Source organism: Nerophis lumbriciformis, linkage group LG02 (genome assembly GCF_033978685.3).
Source record: "Nerophis lumbriciformis linkage group LG02, RoL_Nlum_v2.1, whole genome shotgun sequence".
In the NCBI taxonomy this organism is placed as follows: domain Eukaryota; kingdom Metazoa; phylum Chordata; class Actinopteri; order Syngnathiformes; family Syngnathidae; genus Nerophis; species Nerophis lumbriciformis.
In genome coordinates this window covers 48,371,989-48,390,846 of record NC_084549.2, presented here as the reverse complement: position 1 = coordinate 48,390,846, position 18,858 = coordinate 48,371,989, and the positions used below count along the sequence as shown (strand labels likewise).

Below are 18,858 nucleotides of genomic sequence, written 5' to 3'. Positions count from 1 at the left end.
GAGGCGTTCCCAGGCCAGCCGGGAGACATAGTCTTCCCAACGTGTCCTGGGTCTTCCCCGCGGCCTCCTACCGGTCGGACGTGCCCTAAACACCTCCCTAGGGAGGCGTTCGGGTGGCATCCTGACCAGATGCCCAAACCACCTCATCTGGCTCCTCTCGATGTGGAGGAGCAGCGGCTTTACTTTGAGCTCCCACCGGATGGCAGAGCTTCTCACCCTATCTCTAAGGGAGAGCCCCGCCACCCGGCGGAGGAAACTCATTTCGGCCGCTTGTACCCGTGATCTTGTCCTTTCGGTCATAACCCAAAGCTCATGACCATAGGTGAGGATGGGAACGTAGATCGACCGGTAAATTGAGAGCTTTGCCTTCCGGCTCAGCTCCTTCTTCACCACAACGGATCGATACAGCGTCCGCATTACTGAAGACGCCGCACCGATCCGCCTGTCGATCTCATGATCCACTCTTCCCTCACTCGTGAACAAGACTCCGAGGTACTTGAACTCCTCCACTTGGGGCAAGATCTCCTCCCCAACCCGGAGATGGCACTCCACCCTTTTCCGGGCGAGAACCATGGACTCGGAATTGGAGGTGCTGATTCTCATCCCAGTCGCTTCACACTCGGCTGCGAACCGATCCAGCGAGAGCTGAAGATCCTGGCCAGATGAAGCAATCAGGACCACATCATCTGCAAAATGCAGAGACCTAATCCTGCAGCCACCAAACCAGATCCCCTCAACGCCTTGACTGCGCCTAGAAATTCTGTCCATAAAAGTTATGAACAGAATCGGTGACAAAGGGCAGCCTTGGCGGAGTCCAACCCTCACTGGAAACGTGTCCGACTTACTGCCGGCAATGCGGACCAAGCTCTGGCACTGAGCATACAGGGAGCGGACTGCCACAATCAGACAGTCCGATACCCCATACTCCCTGAGCACTCCCCACAGGACTTCCCGAGGGACACGGTCGAATGCCTTCTCCAAGTCCACAAAACACATGTAGACTGGTTGGGCAAACTCCCATGCACCCTCAAGGACCCTGCCGAGAGTATAGAGCTGGTCCACAGTTCCACGACCAGGACGAAAACCACACTGTTCCTCCTGAATCCGAGGTTCGACTATCCGGCGTAGCCTCCTCTCCAGTACACCCGAATAGACCTTACCGGGAAGGCTGAGGAGTGTGATCCCACGATAGTTAGAACACACCCTCCGATTCCCCTTCTTAAAGAGAGGAACCACCACCCCGGTCTGCCAATCCAGAGGTACCACCCCCGATGTCCACGCGATGCTGCAGAGTCTTGTCAACCAAGACAGCCCCACAGCATCCAGAGCCTTAAGGAACTCCGGGCGGATCTCATCCACCCCCGGGGCCTTGCCACCGAGGAGCTTTTTAACTACCTCGGCAACCTCAGCCCCAGAAATAGGAGAGCCCACCACAGACTCCCCAGGCACTGCTTCCTCATAGGAAGACGTGTTGGTGGGATTGAGGAGGTCTTCGAAGTATTCCCACCACCGATCCACAACATCCGCAGTCGAGGTCAGCAGAACACCATCCCCACCATACACTGTGTTGATAGTGCACTGCTTCCCCTTCCTGTGGCGGCGGATGGTGGTCCAGAATTGCTTCGAAGCCGTCCGGAAGTCGCTTTCCATGGCCTCCCCGAACTCCTCCCATGTCCGAGTTTTTGCCTCTGCGACCGCTGAAGCCGCACACCGCTTGGCCTGTCGGTACCTGTCCGCTGCCTCAGGAGTCCTATGAGCCAAAAGAACCCGATAGGACTCCCTCTTCAGCTTGACGGCATCCCTCACCGCCGGTGTCCACCAACGGGTTCTAGGATTACCGCCACGACAAGCACCAACTACCTTGCGTCCACAGCTCCAATCAGCCGCCTCGACAATAGAGGGGCGGAACATGGTCCATTCGGACTCAATGTCCAGTACCTCCCTCGTGACATGTTCAAAGTTCTTCCGGAGGTGGGAATTGAAACTCTCTCTGACAGGAGACTCTGCCAGACGTTCCCAGCAAACCCTCACAATGCGTTTGGGCCTGCCAGGTCTGTCCGGCATCCTCCCCCACCATCGCAGCCAACTCACCACCAGGTGGTGATCGGTAGAAAGCTCCGCCCCTCTCTTCACCCGAGTGTCCAAAACATGTGGCCGCAAATCCGATGACACAACTACAAAGTCGATCATGGAACTGCGGCCTAGGGTGTCCTGGTGCCAAGTGCACATATGGACACCCTTATGTTTGAACATGGTGTTCGTTATGGACAATCTGTGATGGGCACAAAAGTCCAATAACAAAACACCGCTCGGGTTCAGATCCGGGCAGCCATTCTTCCCAATCACGCCTCTCCAGGTTTCACGGTCGCTGCCAACATGAGCATTGAAGTCCCCCAGTAGAACGAGGGAATCACCCGGGGGAGCACTCTCAAGTACTCCCTCGAGTGAATCCAAAAAGGGTGGGTACTCTGAGCTGCGGTTTGGCGCGTAAGCGCAAACCACAGTCAGGACCCGTCCCCCCACCCGAAGGCGGAGGGAAGCTACCCTCTCGTCCACCGGGTTGAACTCCAACGTGCAGGCTCTGAGCCGAGGGGAAACAAGAATTGCCACCCCAGCCCGTCGCCTCTCGCTGCCGGCAACGCCAGAGTGGAAGAGAGTCCAGCCCCTCTCAAGAGAACTGGTTCCAGAGCCCTTGCTGTGCGTCGAAGTGAGTCCGATTATATCTAGTTGGAACTTCTCCACCTCGCGCACTAGCTCAGGCTCCTTCCCCCCCAGCGAGGTGACGTTCCACGTCCCAAGAGCGAGCTTCTGTAGCCGAGGATCAGACCGCCAAGTGCCCTGCCTTCGGCTGCCGCCCAGCTCACATCGCACCCGACCTCTATGACCCCTGCTATGGGTGGTGAGCCCATTGGAGGGGGGACCCACGTTGCCTCTTCGGGCTGTGCCCGGCTGGGCCCCATGGGGACAGGCCACCAGGCGCTCGCCATCGTGCCCCACCTCCGGGCCTGGCTTCAGAGGGGGGCCCCGGTGACCCGCGTCCGGGCGAGGGAAATCTGGGTTCCTTGTCAGTGTTCTTCATAGAGATCTTCGAGCTGCTCTTTTTCTGATCACTCACCTAGGACCAGTTTGCCTTGGGAGACCCTACCAGGGGGCATTAAGCCCCCGGACAACATAGCTCCTAGGATCATTGGGACACGCAAACTCCTCTACCACGTTAAGGTGGCAGCTCAGAGAGGAGCCGATAAAGCTATATGAATATATTTAGATTTGAGTGACGCTTTAGTATAACTAAACGTTATGAAGGTGCTGGAATATTTCATGCTATATTATTCAGAGGCAGCCTAAAATGAATCCTTTATTATTCACAACAGAAACGTGTACAATATCTGATTCAGTTCTGATCTGATGAGTTACATTTCTGTGTTATTATTGCTGTATGCTGTATCCCCAATGTCCAGAACATGGTGCCTGTATGCTTTTTTTTTTTTTTCAATAAAATACTGGAAAGGATAGAAATGTAGTTTGTCTCTTTTATCCGATTATTAATCGATTAATCGAAGTAATAATCGACAGATCAATCGATTATCAAATTAATTGTTAGTTGCAGCCCTAAATTATTAACTTCTTTTCTCCAGGTTTACTTTGTCTGTCAGTGAGCAGCACAAATATGTTTCTAAACACCAATTTGGATATCCAATAACACTCCCATTGTAGAGTTGTTATTATTACCATCGTCATGATGTTTTTTTCTTCCAGGTTAACTTTTTGTCTGTTAGCAACTTAAAAACATTTTTAAATGCCGATTTTGACATCTAATAACGATCCCATTGTAGAATTGCTGTTATTACCTCCGTAAATTAGTTACATTTTTTGTCAGGGTTTGTATGTTAGTTAGCAACACAATATGGACGGATTTGGATAAAATTCTCAGAAAGTGTCCGAAATAGTTCCTGGATCAAGTTATTTTCTAGTTTTTACTATTCATAAATGAGCTTCTCAAAGCACTTATTGTTGAAAGTAATTATGTCACTGTACAGTATATATAAACAACCATCTATGCATTTTAGGTCAATCAAGGTTTGTATCGTTTTGGTTTTGTTTTGTTTCCTGGAATTTAAAATAATGCTGAAAATAACCACAATAAATATGTTTTGTTTTGCCTATTGTGCAGAGGAAACAGATGGCCCCATATCCAGATCTGATCTACGGCCTTTTGCTGACCTCTGTTGGCTAGTGGTGCATCAGGGATGCCTCGGTGCAGGTTTGCGCTATCAGAGTGCTTTTCTAGTTTAGGAATTAATGGTAAAGAAAAAGCACATTTTGACAAGCATAATTAGCCATCAAATAATATAACATTGGACACAATGAACATAGGACAAAATCAAATTAAGGGAAGTTTATTAAGGAAGTGCAGCGGCTAGAAAATGGTGCCCAGCTGGTGGAAGTCGGACAGTTTTAGCTGGTCGGTGAGCGCGGTGTCAATGGTGCAACCTACTCAGTGGCCTAGTGGTTAGAGTGTCCGCCCTGAGATCGGTAGGTTGTGAGTTCAAACCCCGGCCGAGTCATACCAAAGACTATAAAAATGGGACCCATTACCTCCCTGCTTGGCACTCAGCATCAAGGGTTGGAATTGGGGGTTAAATCACCAAAAATGATTCCCGGGCGCGGCCACCGCTGCTGCCCACTGCTCCCCTCACCTCCCAGGGGGTGATCAAGGGTGATGGGTCAAATGCAGAGAATAATCTCGCCACACCTAGTGTGTGTGTGACAATCATTGGTACTTTAACTTTAACTGTGTCTGTACACTGTTGTGCGCCCTAAAAAAACAAAACTAAATCAGCGTAGGATGGAGCAAAAAAGCAAATGTGTTGTGTGGGGGGGATTCAAGGACTCAGCAGTGGGTTCGGGGACTAGTTATTACATATTGGCCTGTAGGAGATAACGTTCTACTCACGCTGTAATTGCCTACAAAATTAAAATTCCTGTTTAAACGGCGATAAAAATGAAAATGTAAATGTAGAAGATACAATGAATGCAATATAATTTAAAATGACTTCTTACAACTTCTACATGACGACTCTACGCTAGGGAGCTGCTTTCGATTAATATTTTGTTCAAAGAAAACATTGAAATATTTGCATTTTCGCACATGCGCAGTAGCAGTGGGTTGCAGATATTGATGGGTTGCAGTAATCGACAAAACACCGTCTCAATGCTGCCATGCACCATAAGCTTCTTCTTTACAGTTACAGTTTATGGCAGTAGACATCCATATACTGTATGTTGCATTATCGCAATATTCAATTTAATTTTATAATTACATTACAGTCTCTCCTTGAGTCCAGTGCAGCATAGGCTATCGTTAGCTCTTGGTTATCAATGCACTGCTAAAAATAGTATGTCTGCCTTAGTGCTTAATATTGAAGTCACGATATGTAAATAGAGTATTGTTTGCGGGTTTTGGATGATTATTTGGAGAGTTTTCTGGGTGAAATAGAGAGCCCCCATGAATCCATTGTTAGCAGACTTTTTACTTATTTATTCATTTACGAAAAACAAATGTGTTCATGTCTTATATAGGGATAGTGAATGATAGATAGCTCCATCTATGTAATTTTATTTGCATATTTCTAATATGGTCGGTCTGCTGATATGGTCAGAGTGCAGAAAGCGAACATTCAAAATGGATTGCAATAGACTTTGGCCTACCTATAATCCACCTGTTCAGGTAGCAGTAGCAGACAGCTAGCAACATCGGCCTGCCTGCTAGCCTTCCAACATCAGCCTGCTTGCTGCTAGCCATTCTACCATCGGCCTGCCTGCTGCTAGCCTTCCAACATCGGCCTGCTTGCTGCTAGCCTTCCAACATCGGCCTGCTTGCTGCTAGCCTTCCAACATCGGCCTGCTTGCTGCTAGCCTTCCAACATCGGTCTGCTTGCTGCTAACCTTCCAACAGCGGCCTGCCTGCTGCTAGCTTTCCAACATGGGCCTGCTTGCTGCTAGCCTTCCAACATCGGCCTGCTTGCTGCTAGCCATTCCACCATCGGCCTGACTGCTGCTAGCCTTCCAACATCGGTCTGCTTGCTGCTAGCCATTCCAACATCGGCCTGCCTGCTGCTAGCCTTCCAACATCGGCCTGCTTGCTGCTAGCCATTCCACCATCGGCCTGCTTGCTGCTAGCCATTCCAACATCGGCCTGCCTGCTGCTAGCCTTCCAACATCGGCCTGCCTGCTGCTAGCCTTCCAACATCGGCCTGCCTGCTGCTAGCCTTCCAACATCGGCCTGCCTGCTGCTAGCCTTCCAACATCGGCCTGCCTGCTGCTAGCCTTCCAACATCGGCCTGCCTGCTGCTAGCCTTCCACCTTCGGCCTGCCTGCTGCTAGCCTTCCAACATCGGCCTGCCTGCTGCTAGCCTTCCAACATCGGCCTGCCTGCTGCTAGCCATCCACCATCGGCCTGCCTGCTGCTAACCTTCCAACATCGGCCTGCCTGCCTGCTAATCTTCCAACATCGACCTGCCTGCCTGCCTGCCTGCTAACCTTCCAACATCGACCTGCCTGCTGCTAGCCCTCCACCATCGGCCTGCTGTTTGCCTCCAGCCATTGGTTTAGTTTACGGGCTTCCACCCATCATCAAAGTGGTAAAACAAGTGGAACTTCTCCTCTCACTATGTCACAAATCATTATATTGTGTTTTATACTTTTGTGTGGTTTTACTGGTGTCCCAAATGGGTCTGGTCACCCCCCCTCACAAGCTATGCTACTTCAAGATGACAACTTTGATAATTTGACATTTCATCATAGTGACAGCTACAAAATAACCTCGGCCTTATCTCAGTTGAAGATTTCTGTGACTTTGGACAAAACAAAATGGCTGCATACTATGGTGGAGTCCATTCATTCTTATTGTTTCCTTGTTTTGAGAGATCACGTCAACATTACTGCATCCTCCCCTGTTATGAGAACTTACTTTCACAGATTAAAGACAGACTCAAAAGATGGTAACTTTAAGCGTAAATGTTTAGTTATATTATTGTTATTGCTCTCAGGAAATGTTGAGACTAATCCAGGCCCTGATACACCTACACAATGTTTTACACCTGCGGATTTTAAAACTAGATCTGGTCTTGGGATTATTCATATCAATGTTCGGAGTTTACTCCCTAAACTTGATATGATAAAGATCTGGATAAACTCAACACATGCTGATATTGTAGTCTTATCTGAAACTTGGCTTAAACAATCTGTGCTTGATAAAGATATTTACATTCATGGCTATAATGTCTATCGTACTGACCGACAAAGAAAAGGTGGTGGAATGACCATATATATTAAGCAGAGGTTTGATGTTAAATTAGTGCTCTCTGAATCAGTAAGTAAAGAACTTGAACTGTTCGCACTTGAAATTGAATTAGCTAGAAATCACCACATTATGGTAGTGGAGTGTTATAGGCCTCCATCTGCCCCTAGTAATTCCCTATCTACTCTTGTGAAGCTTCTGTCTCAACTGAAATACAATGAAATAGTGATGGTTGGTGATTTGAACTGGGACTGGCTCACATCTGTGTCTGACTCTTTGAAAGCACAGTGTGAATCTCTAAATTTAACACAATTAATTAACTCAGCTACAAGACCTAATCCTAAATGCCCTCAAAAAGCTACACTCATTGACTTAATTCTAACAAATATGCCCTTTAAATTTGTTGCATCTGGTGTTTTCCCTAATGATGTGAGTGATCATTGTGTGATTGCAGCAGCGCGAGACACAAGAATTCCTAAAAGCAAGCCTCGTCTTGTTGAAAAACGTAATATGAAATTATTTGAGACGCAAGCTTTTTTACATGACTTTCATCTTTTAATTGGAATAGAATTGCTCTTTTTGATAATGTTGAACTGGCTTGGAAATATTTTCACGAAAACTTCTTGAGTATAGTGAACAAACATGCCCCTTTTAGAAAATGTAGGGTTAAAGGACGTGACAATCAGTGGTTTACATCGGACCTGTCAGATGTATTGCATGAGCCTAATGCTGCTTGGGCCAGGGCACGCAAGTCAGGGTTAGAAGCAGATTGGTTGAATTTTAGACAATTAAGAAATCAATTTACCTCTCTCCTTCGGAAAGTCAAATCAGAATTTTATTTCTCCACAACTGAAAACCTCAAACACCCAAAGAAGTTTTGGAAAATCATCAAATCTTTGTCCGCCTGCTGTAATTCAGTCAATCTCCCACCTAGTATACTTGTTGATGGTGTCAGAGTAAGTGACAGAAGAGAAATGGGTAGGCATTTTAATAATCATTTTATTTCCTCTGGTTTTCTCTACAATTCTGATAACTCTAGTGAAGTTCCGCTAACTCCGGAAAGAACCGTTGAAAATACCCAAGTTTTTAACTTTACGCCCTTTACCACAACAGAGGTCATGAGGACTCTAAAACAACTTAAACCTAGAAACCCAGCTGGCTCAGATAAGTTGGAGCCGCTCTTTATAAAGTTGGCAGCTGAAATTATAGCTGAACCACTGACTCACATTTTTAACCTTACTCTAATTTCAAATGAAATCCCTTTGGATTGGAAATCTGCCCTTGTAATCTCCCTATTAAAAGGAGGTGATCCTAGTAATCTAAATAATTACAGACCAATCTCTAAACTCTCTGTTTTGGCAAAATTGCTTGAATCCCTTATCAGTGAACAGAAAAAATACTTTTTGGACACCAACTTTATTCTGTCACCATTTCAGTCAGGTTTTCGCAAAAATCACAGTACTGTTACTGCTGCTATGAAGTTTATAAATGATGTAACTGAAGCTCTTGACAAGAAGCAGTGCTGTCTGTCACTCTTTATTGACTTTTCAAAGGCATTTGATACTGTTGATCATGGAATTTTAATCCGACGTCTTTCAGCTATTGGTTTTTCTTAGCAAGCAGTTGGATGGTTTGGAAATTACCTCACAAGTAGAACTCAGGCTGTTCAGATAGAAGGTTCCTCCTCGGACGTACTGCAAGTGAAAAAGGGTGTCCCTCAATGTTCTGTGTTTGGCCCCTTATTATTCACTGTTTACATAAATAATCTTGGACAGAATATTCCGAACTCAACTTTCCATTTCTATGCTGATGATACTGTCATATACTGCACAGCACCCACTCCTGCTGAGGCTTTTAAATATCTACAATATGCATTTGACAGAGTACAAGAACAACTTTGCTATCTTCAACTGGTTTTAAATGCAGAGAAAACAAAGTGTATGTTCTTTACCACATCAAAAACTGTAAGATCAGCACTGTGTGAGAACATTTTAACAAGAAATGGGCAACAAATTATGTTAGTATCTGCTCTTAAATATTTAGGATTTTTAATTGATGACCACTTGAGTTTTAAGGAGCACATTCAGTATGTTGTAAAAAAACTGAAACTTGTACTGGGATTTTATTATAGAAACAAGTCTTGCTTTTCTTTTACTGTGAAACAGAAATTGGTGGAAACAACCTTTTTACCTGTTATTGACTATGGAGATGTGTTGTACATGAATGCTACTGCTGGTTGTCTCCACAAGCTGGATAGTGTGTACCACGGGGCACTGAGATTCATCACCAACTGCGCTCCCCTTACTCACCATTGCGTATTATACTCAATGGTTAACTGGACATCTTTATGTGCTCGACGCCTCAATCATTGGTATGTTTTCATCTACAAAACCATTCTGGGTATCACTCCATCTTATCTGTCTTGTCTTTTCACAAAGAAACAAGGAAGTCACAATCTTCGTTCAATGAATGTTCTGCAATTTGTCGTCCCCAAAGTAAGAACTGAACTGGGCAAGAAAGCATTTAGGTTTTCAGCACCGATGGCTTGGAATAACCTACAATCGAATATTAAACTTCAAAACCTTGTTACATTAAATGAGTTTAAAGCTTCTGTGAAAGGATTGCAGTCTACCTTGTCTGTATGCACATGTGTCATGTGAGCAGGTTTTAATGTTGTAGATGTGATGTTTTATGTGTTGTTTACTGTTTTTAATGTAACCTTGCTGCTGCCTTCTTGGCCAGGTCTCCCTTGAAAAAGAGATATTTGATCTCAATGGGATTTTTTTTACCTGGTTAATTAAAGGCTAAATAAAAAATAAAATTATTCATTCTTCACCAACATGTTGTGTTCACAGACCATGGGAAAAATAACCATCACAACACACTAACATACTCATTAACACCAGCAGGTAGTTACAGTATGAATGGCTGTACATAGTTATCTGCGCACTATTGACTAATGATGCACCAACAATTTGGCCGGAAAAACACCTACTTTGATCACCGGAAGTTGGAACCGTGCTCCCCAAATCGTTGTGATGACGTAAGCTACACGCTCAGGGTTGTCTGGAGCGGGGGCAGCGTCTGTGCTGTGGACGTACTTTAATATATTCGGGATATACACGCGGACAGCGATCGTCACAATTTAAGATGACAATGGCGGGTTTTAATGAGAGAGATGCTCCCAGCAGTGCGAAGCAGCTCAAGTCACTTTTCGTCGTGGACATGGAGCGACAGAAAAAATAGTCCCTAAACACAAGTACAGTCTCCATTAACACCAGGAATAGATGCTAAATTTGTTGCCAGTCGTTTTTATTAAAGAGAGATTTACTGAAATGATTTAAGAAATCTCTATTAAAAAAAAAAAAAAAAAAGTTCTCAAAGTACATTAAGCAGCAACAATTTTAAAATTTCACAAAACAATAGTGTGTAAGAAAACATGTTATTACTGTACTTAGTAACAGATTTGTTTTAAATATATATTCAACTTTTTTTGCCTTTTTAAAGAATATATTCATTATAGCAAATCGTGATGAAGTCATATTGGCCACGTCCCGAACCGCACCTCCACCGCCACAGGTATTTTGGCAATTTAGGGGAAACCCTGATAATGATTGTGAACTAGGATTGTATGGTATACCGGTACTAATAAAGTATCGCGGTACTAATCAATTGAAATCGGTACAATACTACCTTTGAAAAGTACCGGTACTATTCTTTCATCTGAATGCTGCTGTGCAGCGGTGATTACAGAACCGAGGCACGTGTGTCAAAACGCACACACAAAGTGCATACAAGCAATAACATCATGGTGAGGAAGAATGGCAAACAACTACAATTCTACTGGTTAATAAAGAGTGTGCGTGAAGCGCAATATGGGGCTTCCAACATATTTGGGCTTCAAAAAGAACTATAACTGTGACGCTTTAAACAGAGAGGCGCCGCGCTGCAAGTGCTGTTTTACAGCTTTCCTGCTTGTCGAATCCCAGACCGTGGTCGGGGAGCGCAGGGGAGACGTTCCCTCCAGGGCCGATGTTTTGTCGGGGGTAACACCCTTAACAATGGGTTCGTAAATCTCGGCTCTGTGGTCGGGATGACGAGGTCGTTGATTAGTTACAAATTGGTCACTTTATGTATAATTTCCACAGGGCACAACTGGACATCAACCATGCTATTAACACAAAGCCAATGTGGCCCCTTAGCCAAAAAGTTTGCTCACCCCTGCTGTATAGCACTTTGTGTTGCATTTATTTTATGTATGAAAAGTATAAAGTTGATTTGATTTGATCTGATCAACATGCATTATCACAATATGACGATATTAAAAGCTCTATATTTGGCCACATTTTTATCATTTGTATCGTGTATATATTGCACAACCCTATTCTGCAGTCCCCTTAAAAGATCCAATGTGAAACTACTAAAACCAGCTCTTGTGTGACTGCAATGTGTTGTGATACTTAACCTGAATGTGACTATCTGGTTCTCTCTGGGTACTCCGGCTTCCTCCCACCTCCAAAGATGTGCACATTGGAATAGGCTGATTGGCAAAACTAAATTGGCCCTAGTGTGTGAATGTGAGTGTGATTGGTTGTCTCTGTCATCTGTGTTGGTCCGAGGATGAGGTGGCGACTTGTCCAGGGTGTGTTCTGCCTTCTGCCCGAGTGCAGATGGGATAGGCTCCACCCAAACCCCGGCAACCCCAAGAGGGACCAGCCGTTGAAGATAAATCAATGGACGCGTGTGTAATTGTGTGTTTGTTTGTCTTTTTCTTCTTCTACAGATGAAATGGCAAACTCATCACCAGCAAAGAGCGTAGGTGACCCTGGTATTACTCCGCTGTCTCCTACGCATATTCAGGTAAAGCCTTTTCTAATCGTGTTTTTGAATGTACCAGTTTAGTTTATTTAATTTATGTTTTGTGTTTCACTTCTAAACATATAGATTTACCTAAATGCACTCGTCTTTTTCATATTGTTGCTGATTGTCGACTTAGGGCCTGATATACTAAAGGTTTGCGTGCAAACTTAATAGCACAGCCAACGATTACGTCTCTGAGGTAAGCAGACTAAGGAGCACAATCCGTTTAATGAGTCTGTCTCATTGAATAAGCAGAACACCCACAATATTTAGAGGAGAAGATGCAAATATAATCATTCAGCACATGCAGTGTGATTTATTAAGACTGATCACTGTTCTGCAGGCCAACTGGCAGTTGCGCACACTGCTGTGAGAAAAAAGATGCTTGGGCTGCAAAGATAGTCGATAGACAGGCAATCCTTTGTCTTGTGTATGCTTGTCAACATACAAAACCCGTTTGCATATGAGTTGGGAAATTGTGTTAGATGTAAATATAAACGGAATACAATGATTTGCAAATAATTTTCAACACATATTCAGTTGAATATGCTACAAAGACAACATATTTGATGTTCAAACTGATAAACATTTATTTTTTTGCCAGCAACACGTGAAAAGAAGTTGGCAGGGGTGGCAATAAATACTGATAAAGTTGAGGAATGCTCATCAAACACTTATTTGGAACATCCCACAGGTGAGCAGGCTAATTGGGAACAGGTGGGCGCCATGATTGGGTATAAAAACAGCTTCCCAAAAAATGCTCAGTCTTTCACAAGAAAGGATGGGGCGAGGTACACCCCTTTGTCCACAACTGCGTGAGCAAATAGTCAAACAGTTTAAGAACAACGTTTCTCAAAGTGCAATTGCAAGAAATTTAGGGATTTCAACATCTACGGTCCATAATATCGTAATATATAATAATATAGGTTCAGAGAATCTGGAGAAATCACTCCACGTAAGCGGCATGACCGGAAACCATCATTGAATGACCGTGCCCTTCGATCCCTCAGACAGCACTGTATCAAAAACCGACATCAATCTCTAAAGGATATCACCATATGGGCTCAGGAACACTTCAGAAAACCACTGTCACTAAATACAGTTCGTCGCTACATCTGTAAGTGCAAGTTAAAGCTCTACTATGCAAAGCGAAAGCCATTTATCAACAACATCCAGAAACGCCGCCGGCTTCTCTGGGCCCGAGATCATCTAAGATGGACTGATGCAAAGTGGAAAAGTGTTCTGTGGTCTGACGAGTCCACATTTCAAATTGTTTTTGGAAATATTCGACATTGTGTCATCCGGACCAAAGGGGAAGCGAACCATCCAGACTGTTATCGACGCAAAGTTCAAAAGCCAGCATCTGTGATGGTATGGGGGTGCATTAGTGCCCAAGGCATGGGTAACTTACACATCTGTGAAGGCACCATTAATGCTGAAAGGTACATACAGGTTTTGGAACAACATATGCTGCCATCTAAGCGCCGTCTTTTTCATGGACGCCCCTGCTTATTTCAGCAAGACAATGCCAAGCCACATTCAGCACGTGTTACAACAGCGTGGCTTCGTAAAAAAAGAGTGCGGGTACTTTCCTGGCTCCCCTGCAGTCCAGACCTGTCTCCCATCGAAAATGTGTGGCACATTATGAAGCGTAAAATACGACAGCGGAGACCCCGGACTGTTGAACGACTGAAGCTCTACATAAAACAAGAATGGGAAAGAATTCCACTTTCAAAGCTTCAACAATTAGTTTCCTCAATTCCCAATCGTTTATTGAGTGTTGTTAAAAGAAAAGTTGATGTAACACAGTGGTGAACATGCCCTTTCCCAACTACTTTGGTACATGTTGCAGCCATGAAATTCCAAGTTAATTATTTGCAAAAAAAAAAAAAAAGTTTATGAGTTTGAACATCAAATATCTTGTCTTTGTAGTGCATTCAATTTAATATGGGTTGAAAAGGATTTGCAAATTATTGTATTCCGTTTATATTTACATCTAACTCAATTTCCCAACTCATATGGAAACAGGGGTGGAACTACATGGCTTATCTGGGTACATTTATCCATAGTTTTGTTTTTAGTACTTACTAATAATTGTATTTTTCTTGAAGCACAGACCAGGAGTGGAAACCATAAATTATGAAGCATTTAATACAATATAAATAAAGCTTGTTCTTATTATCTAACCCATGGGTGTCAAACTCTGGCCCACGGGCCAAATTTGGCCCGCCGTGTAATTTCACTTGGCCCGTGAGGCGATAACAAATTAACACTAGAGCTGGCCCGCCGATCATATTCAGCGGCGGTGCCGCGGTACACCGCTTATTCTCATACTTGCCAAACCTCCCGGGAGACTCCCAAATTCCAGTGCCACTCACGAGAATTGTAACGTCCCCTTTTCGTACAGTCCAACAAGAGCTGGTCCAGTTACATAATATGTGCGGCTTAGGCACGCCCACATGAGTGAATGCAACGCATACTTGATCTTCAGCGATACAAGTTACACTGACGGTGCCAGTATAAAAAAACGTTAACATTGTTAGAAATATACGCCACACTGTGAACCCACACCAAACAAGAATGACAAACACATTTTGGGAGAACATCTGCACAGTAACACAACATAAACACAACAGAACAAATACACAGAACTCTTTGCAGCAGTAACTCTTCCGAGACGCTACAAGGTGTGTGTGTGTGTGTGTGTGTGTGTGTGTGTGTGGGGTGGGGGGCGGCGGGGTTTGGAGGTAGCGGGCGTGTATATTGTAGCGTCCCGGTGTTGTGCCGGATAATGCACCCCCGGCGTAGAATGCACCCCCTGACGGGAGTGTTATATCAAATAAAGCCCACACTTAAAGTTTACACGTGCAAGATTGAATCTATTTGAAAAAGTTATTTAATAAGAAGCCAAAAGTGCAAAAACAATAATGTTAGTGTTGGAGGAGTTGTGAATGAATGCAATATGAAATCCGTGCTGCAGTCTACATTTGTACCTAAGGTTGTGGCCCAGCAGCGACTGCAGCACGGATTTCATATTTCATTCATTCACAACTCCTCCAACACGAACATTATTGTTTAAATAGATTCAATCTTGCACGTGGAAACTTTAAGTGTGGGCTTTAGTTGATATAACACTCCCATCAGGGGGTGCATTCTACGCCGGGGGTGCATTATCCGGCACAACACCTGAAGAGTCAGTGCTGCAAAGGGTTCTGGGTATTTGTTCTGTTGTGTTACTGTGCGGATGTTCTCCCAAAATGTGTTTGTCATTCTTGTTTGGTGTGGATTCACAGGATGGCGCATATTTCTAACAATGTTAAAGTTGCGTATACGGCCACTCTGTGTAAACTGCATCGCTGTTGATGAAGTATGCATTGCATTTACGTGTGTGTGCGTACAGGAGCCGCTCATATCTTGTGACTGGGCGGGCACGTTGTTAGAAGGGATGAAAAGCGGATGTGACGTCAGCTCGTAGAGGATGTTAAAAGCAGTGCCTATAAGGCACGCCCCCAAGACTGTGGAATACGAGAAATAATGACTGATGAACACCTCGTTCGATAATGAAAATTGCTTCAGCTCAAAGCCTGAGCCCCGACATTAATGAACTAGCATCCAAGAAAAGATGGCAGGTATCTGGCTTGGGCACATCAGATTAGATCAGTGTGTTGCAAACTGAGTCGTTTAAAGTCCTGAATGGTTGGTTTATTCATTATTTTATTTTCAAATTTATTAGCCTGTGGAAAAAGTTAATGTTAATATTTACCTCAGAAGGCTGCAAATAGAAAAGAGGCATTACATTTTTATTTAAATTGTATTTGATATGCCATTGATATATATATTTTTTTATTATTATTATTTGAAACTCGATTTTGCATGTCACTATAAAGTTATATAAGCCTTGCTTGTTCAATATTTAATGCAAAACTTGTTTGGGTCCCTATTGAAAGGTTAATTTGTTCAACCTTGGCCCGCGGCTTTGTTCAGTTTTAAATTTTGGCCCACTCTGTATTTGAGTTTGACACCCCTGATCTAACCTAATCCTTGATTATGGCAGACTATATGTAAAAAGGAACATTGTAAATTGTTCTTTGAGTGCAACAAGAAAAACACAATGGGTTTAATGCCTTTTAATTTATATTTTAACCTTCTAAAATTGTTCTTTGCGTGCAATAGGAAACATATCCGTCCATCCATCCATCTTCTTCCGCTTATCCGAGGTCGGGTCGCGGGGGCAGCAGCCTAAGCAGGGAAGCCCAGACTTTCCTCTCCCCAGCCACTTCGTCCAGCTCCTCCCGGGGGATCCCGAGGCGTTCCCAGGCCAGCCGGGAGACATAGTCTTCCCAACGTGTCCTGGGTCTTCCCCGTGGCCTCCTACCGGTCGGACGTGCCCGAAACACCTCCCGAGGGAGGCGTTCGGGTGGCATCCTGACCAGATGCCCGAACCACCTCATCTGGCTCCTCTCGATATGGAGGAGCAGCGGCTTTACTTTGAGCTCCCCCCGGATGACAGAGCTTCTCACCCTATCTCTAAGGGAGAGCCCCGCCACCCGGCGGAGGAAACTCATTTCGGCCGCTTGTACCCGTGATCTTGTCCTTTCGGTCATGACCCAAAGCTCATGACCATAGGTGAGGATGGGAACGTAGATCGACCGGTAAATCGAGAGCTTTGCCTTCTGGCTCAGCTCCTTCTTCACCACAACGGATCGATACAGCGTCCGCATTACTGAAGATGCCGCACCGATCCGCCTGTCGATCTCACGATCCACTCTTCCCTCACTCGTGAACAAGACTCCGAGGTACTTGAACTCCTCCACTTGGGGCAAGATCTCCTCCCCAACCCGGAGATGGCACTCCACCCTTTTCTGGGCGAGAACCATGGACTCGGATTTGGAGGTGCTGATTCTCATCCCAGTCGTTCACACTCGGCTGCGAACCGATCCAGTGAGAGCTGAAGATCTTGGCCAGATGAAGCCATCAGGACCACATCATCTGCAAAAAGCAGAGACCTAATCCTGCAGCCACCAAACCAGATCCCCTCAACGCCCTGATTGCGCCTAGGAATTCTGTCCATAAAGGTTATGAACAGAATCGGTGACAAAGGGCAGCCCTGGCGGAGTCCAATCCTCACTGGAAACGTGTCCGACTTACTGCCGGCAATGCGGACCAAGCTCTGACACCGATTATACAGGGAGCGAACCGCCACAATCAGACAGTCCGTTACCCCATACTCTCTGAGTACTCCCCACAGGACTTCCCGGGGTACACGGTCGAATGCCTTCTCCAAGTCCACAAAGCACATGTAGACTGGTTGGGCAAACTCCCATGCACCCTCAAGGACCCTGCCGAGAGTATAGAGCTGGTCCACAGTTCCACGACCAGGACGAAAACCACACTGTTCCTCCTGAATCCGAGGTTCGACTATCCGGCGTAGCCTCCTCTCCAGTACACCTGAATAGACCTTACCGGGAAGGCTGAGGAGTGTGATCCCACGATAGTTGGAACACACCCTCCGGTTCCCCTTCTTAAAGAGAGGAACCACCACCCCGGTCTGCCAATCCAGAGGTACCGCCCCCGATGTCCACGCGATGTTGCAGAGTCTTGTCAACCAAGACAGCCCCACAACATCCAGAGCCTTAAGGAACTCCGGGCGGATCTCATCCACCCCCGGGGCCTTGCCACCGAGGAGCTTTTTAACTACCTCGGCAACCTCAGCCCCAGAAATAGGAGAGCCCACCACAGATTCCCCAGGCCCTGCTTCCTCATAGGAAGACGTGCTGGTAGGATTGAGGAGGTCTTCGAAGTATTCTCTCCACCGATCCACAACATCCGCAGTCGAGGTCAACAGAGCACCATCCCCACCATACACGGTGTTGACACTGCACTGCTTCCCCTTCCTGAGGCGGCGGATGGTGGTCCAGAATTGCTTCGAAGTCGTCCGGAAGTCTTTTTCCATGGCCTCACCGAACTCCTCCCATGTCCGAGTTTTTGCCTCCGCGACCGCTGAAGCCGCACACCGCTTGGCCTGTCGGTACTTGTCTGCTGCGTCAGGAGTCCCATGAGCCAAAAGAACCCGATAGGACTCCTTCTTCAGCTTGACGGCATCCCTCACCGCCGGTGTCCACCAACGGGTTCTAGGATTACCGCCACGACAGGCACCAACTACCTTGCGGCCACAGCTCCAATCGGCCGCCTCGACAACAGAGGTACGGAACATCGTCCACTCGGACTCAATGTCCAGCGCCTCCCTCGGGACATGTTCAAAGTTCTTCCGGAGGTGGGAATTGAAACTCTCTCTGACAGGAGACTCTGCCAGGCGTTCCCAGCAAACCCTCACAATGCGTTTGGGCCTGCCAGGTCTGTCCGGCATCCTCCCCCACCATCGCAGCCAACTCACCACCAGGTGGTGATCGGTAGAAAGCTCCGCCCCTCTCTTCACCCGGGTGTCCAAAACATGAGACCGCAAATCCGATGACACAACTACAAAGTCGATCATGGAACTGCAGCCTAGGGTGTCCTGGTGCCAAGTGCACATATGGACACCCTTACGTTTGAACATGGTGTTTGTTATTGACAATCCGTGACGAGCACAAAAGTCCAATAACAAAACACCACTCGGGTTCAGATCCGGGCGGCCATTCTTCCCAATCACGCCTCTCCAGGTTTCACTGTCGTTGCCAACATGAGCGTTGAAGTCCCCC

At 45.8% G+C, this 18,858-nt stretch overlaps 1 protein-coding gene across 4 annotated transcripts in view; it reads left to right on the top strand.

The window, feature by feature from the left end:
- The window catches only part of hspa12a (heat shock protein 12A), a 172,835-nt gene that overhangs the window by 62,151 nt on the left and 91,826 nt on the right, over positions 1-18,858 (top strand). For all 4 annotated transcript variants that reach the window (XM_061963892.1, XM_061963908.1, XM_061963901.1 and 1 more), the window contains exon 2: positions 12,084-12,160. In XM_061963892.1, the coding sequence (XP_061819876.1) occupies positions 12,084-12,160 (77 nt within the window). The remainder of the gene's footprint in view (positions 1-12,083; positions 12,161-18,858) is intronic.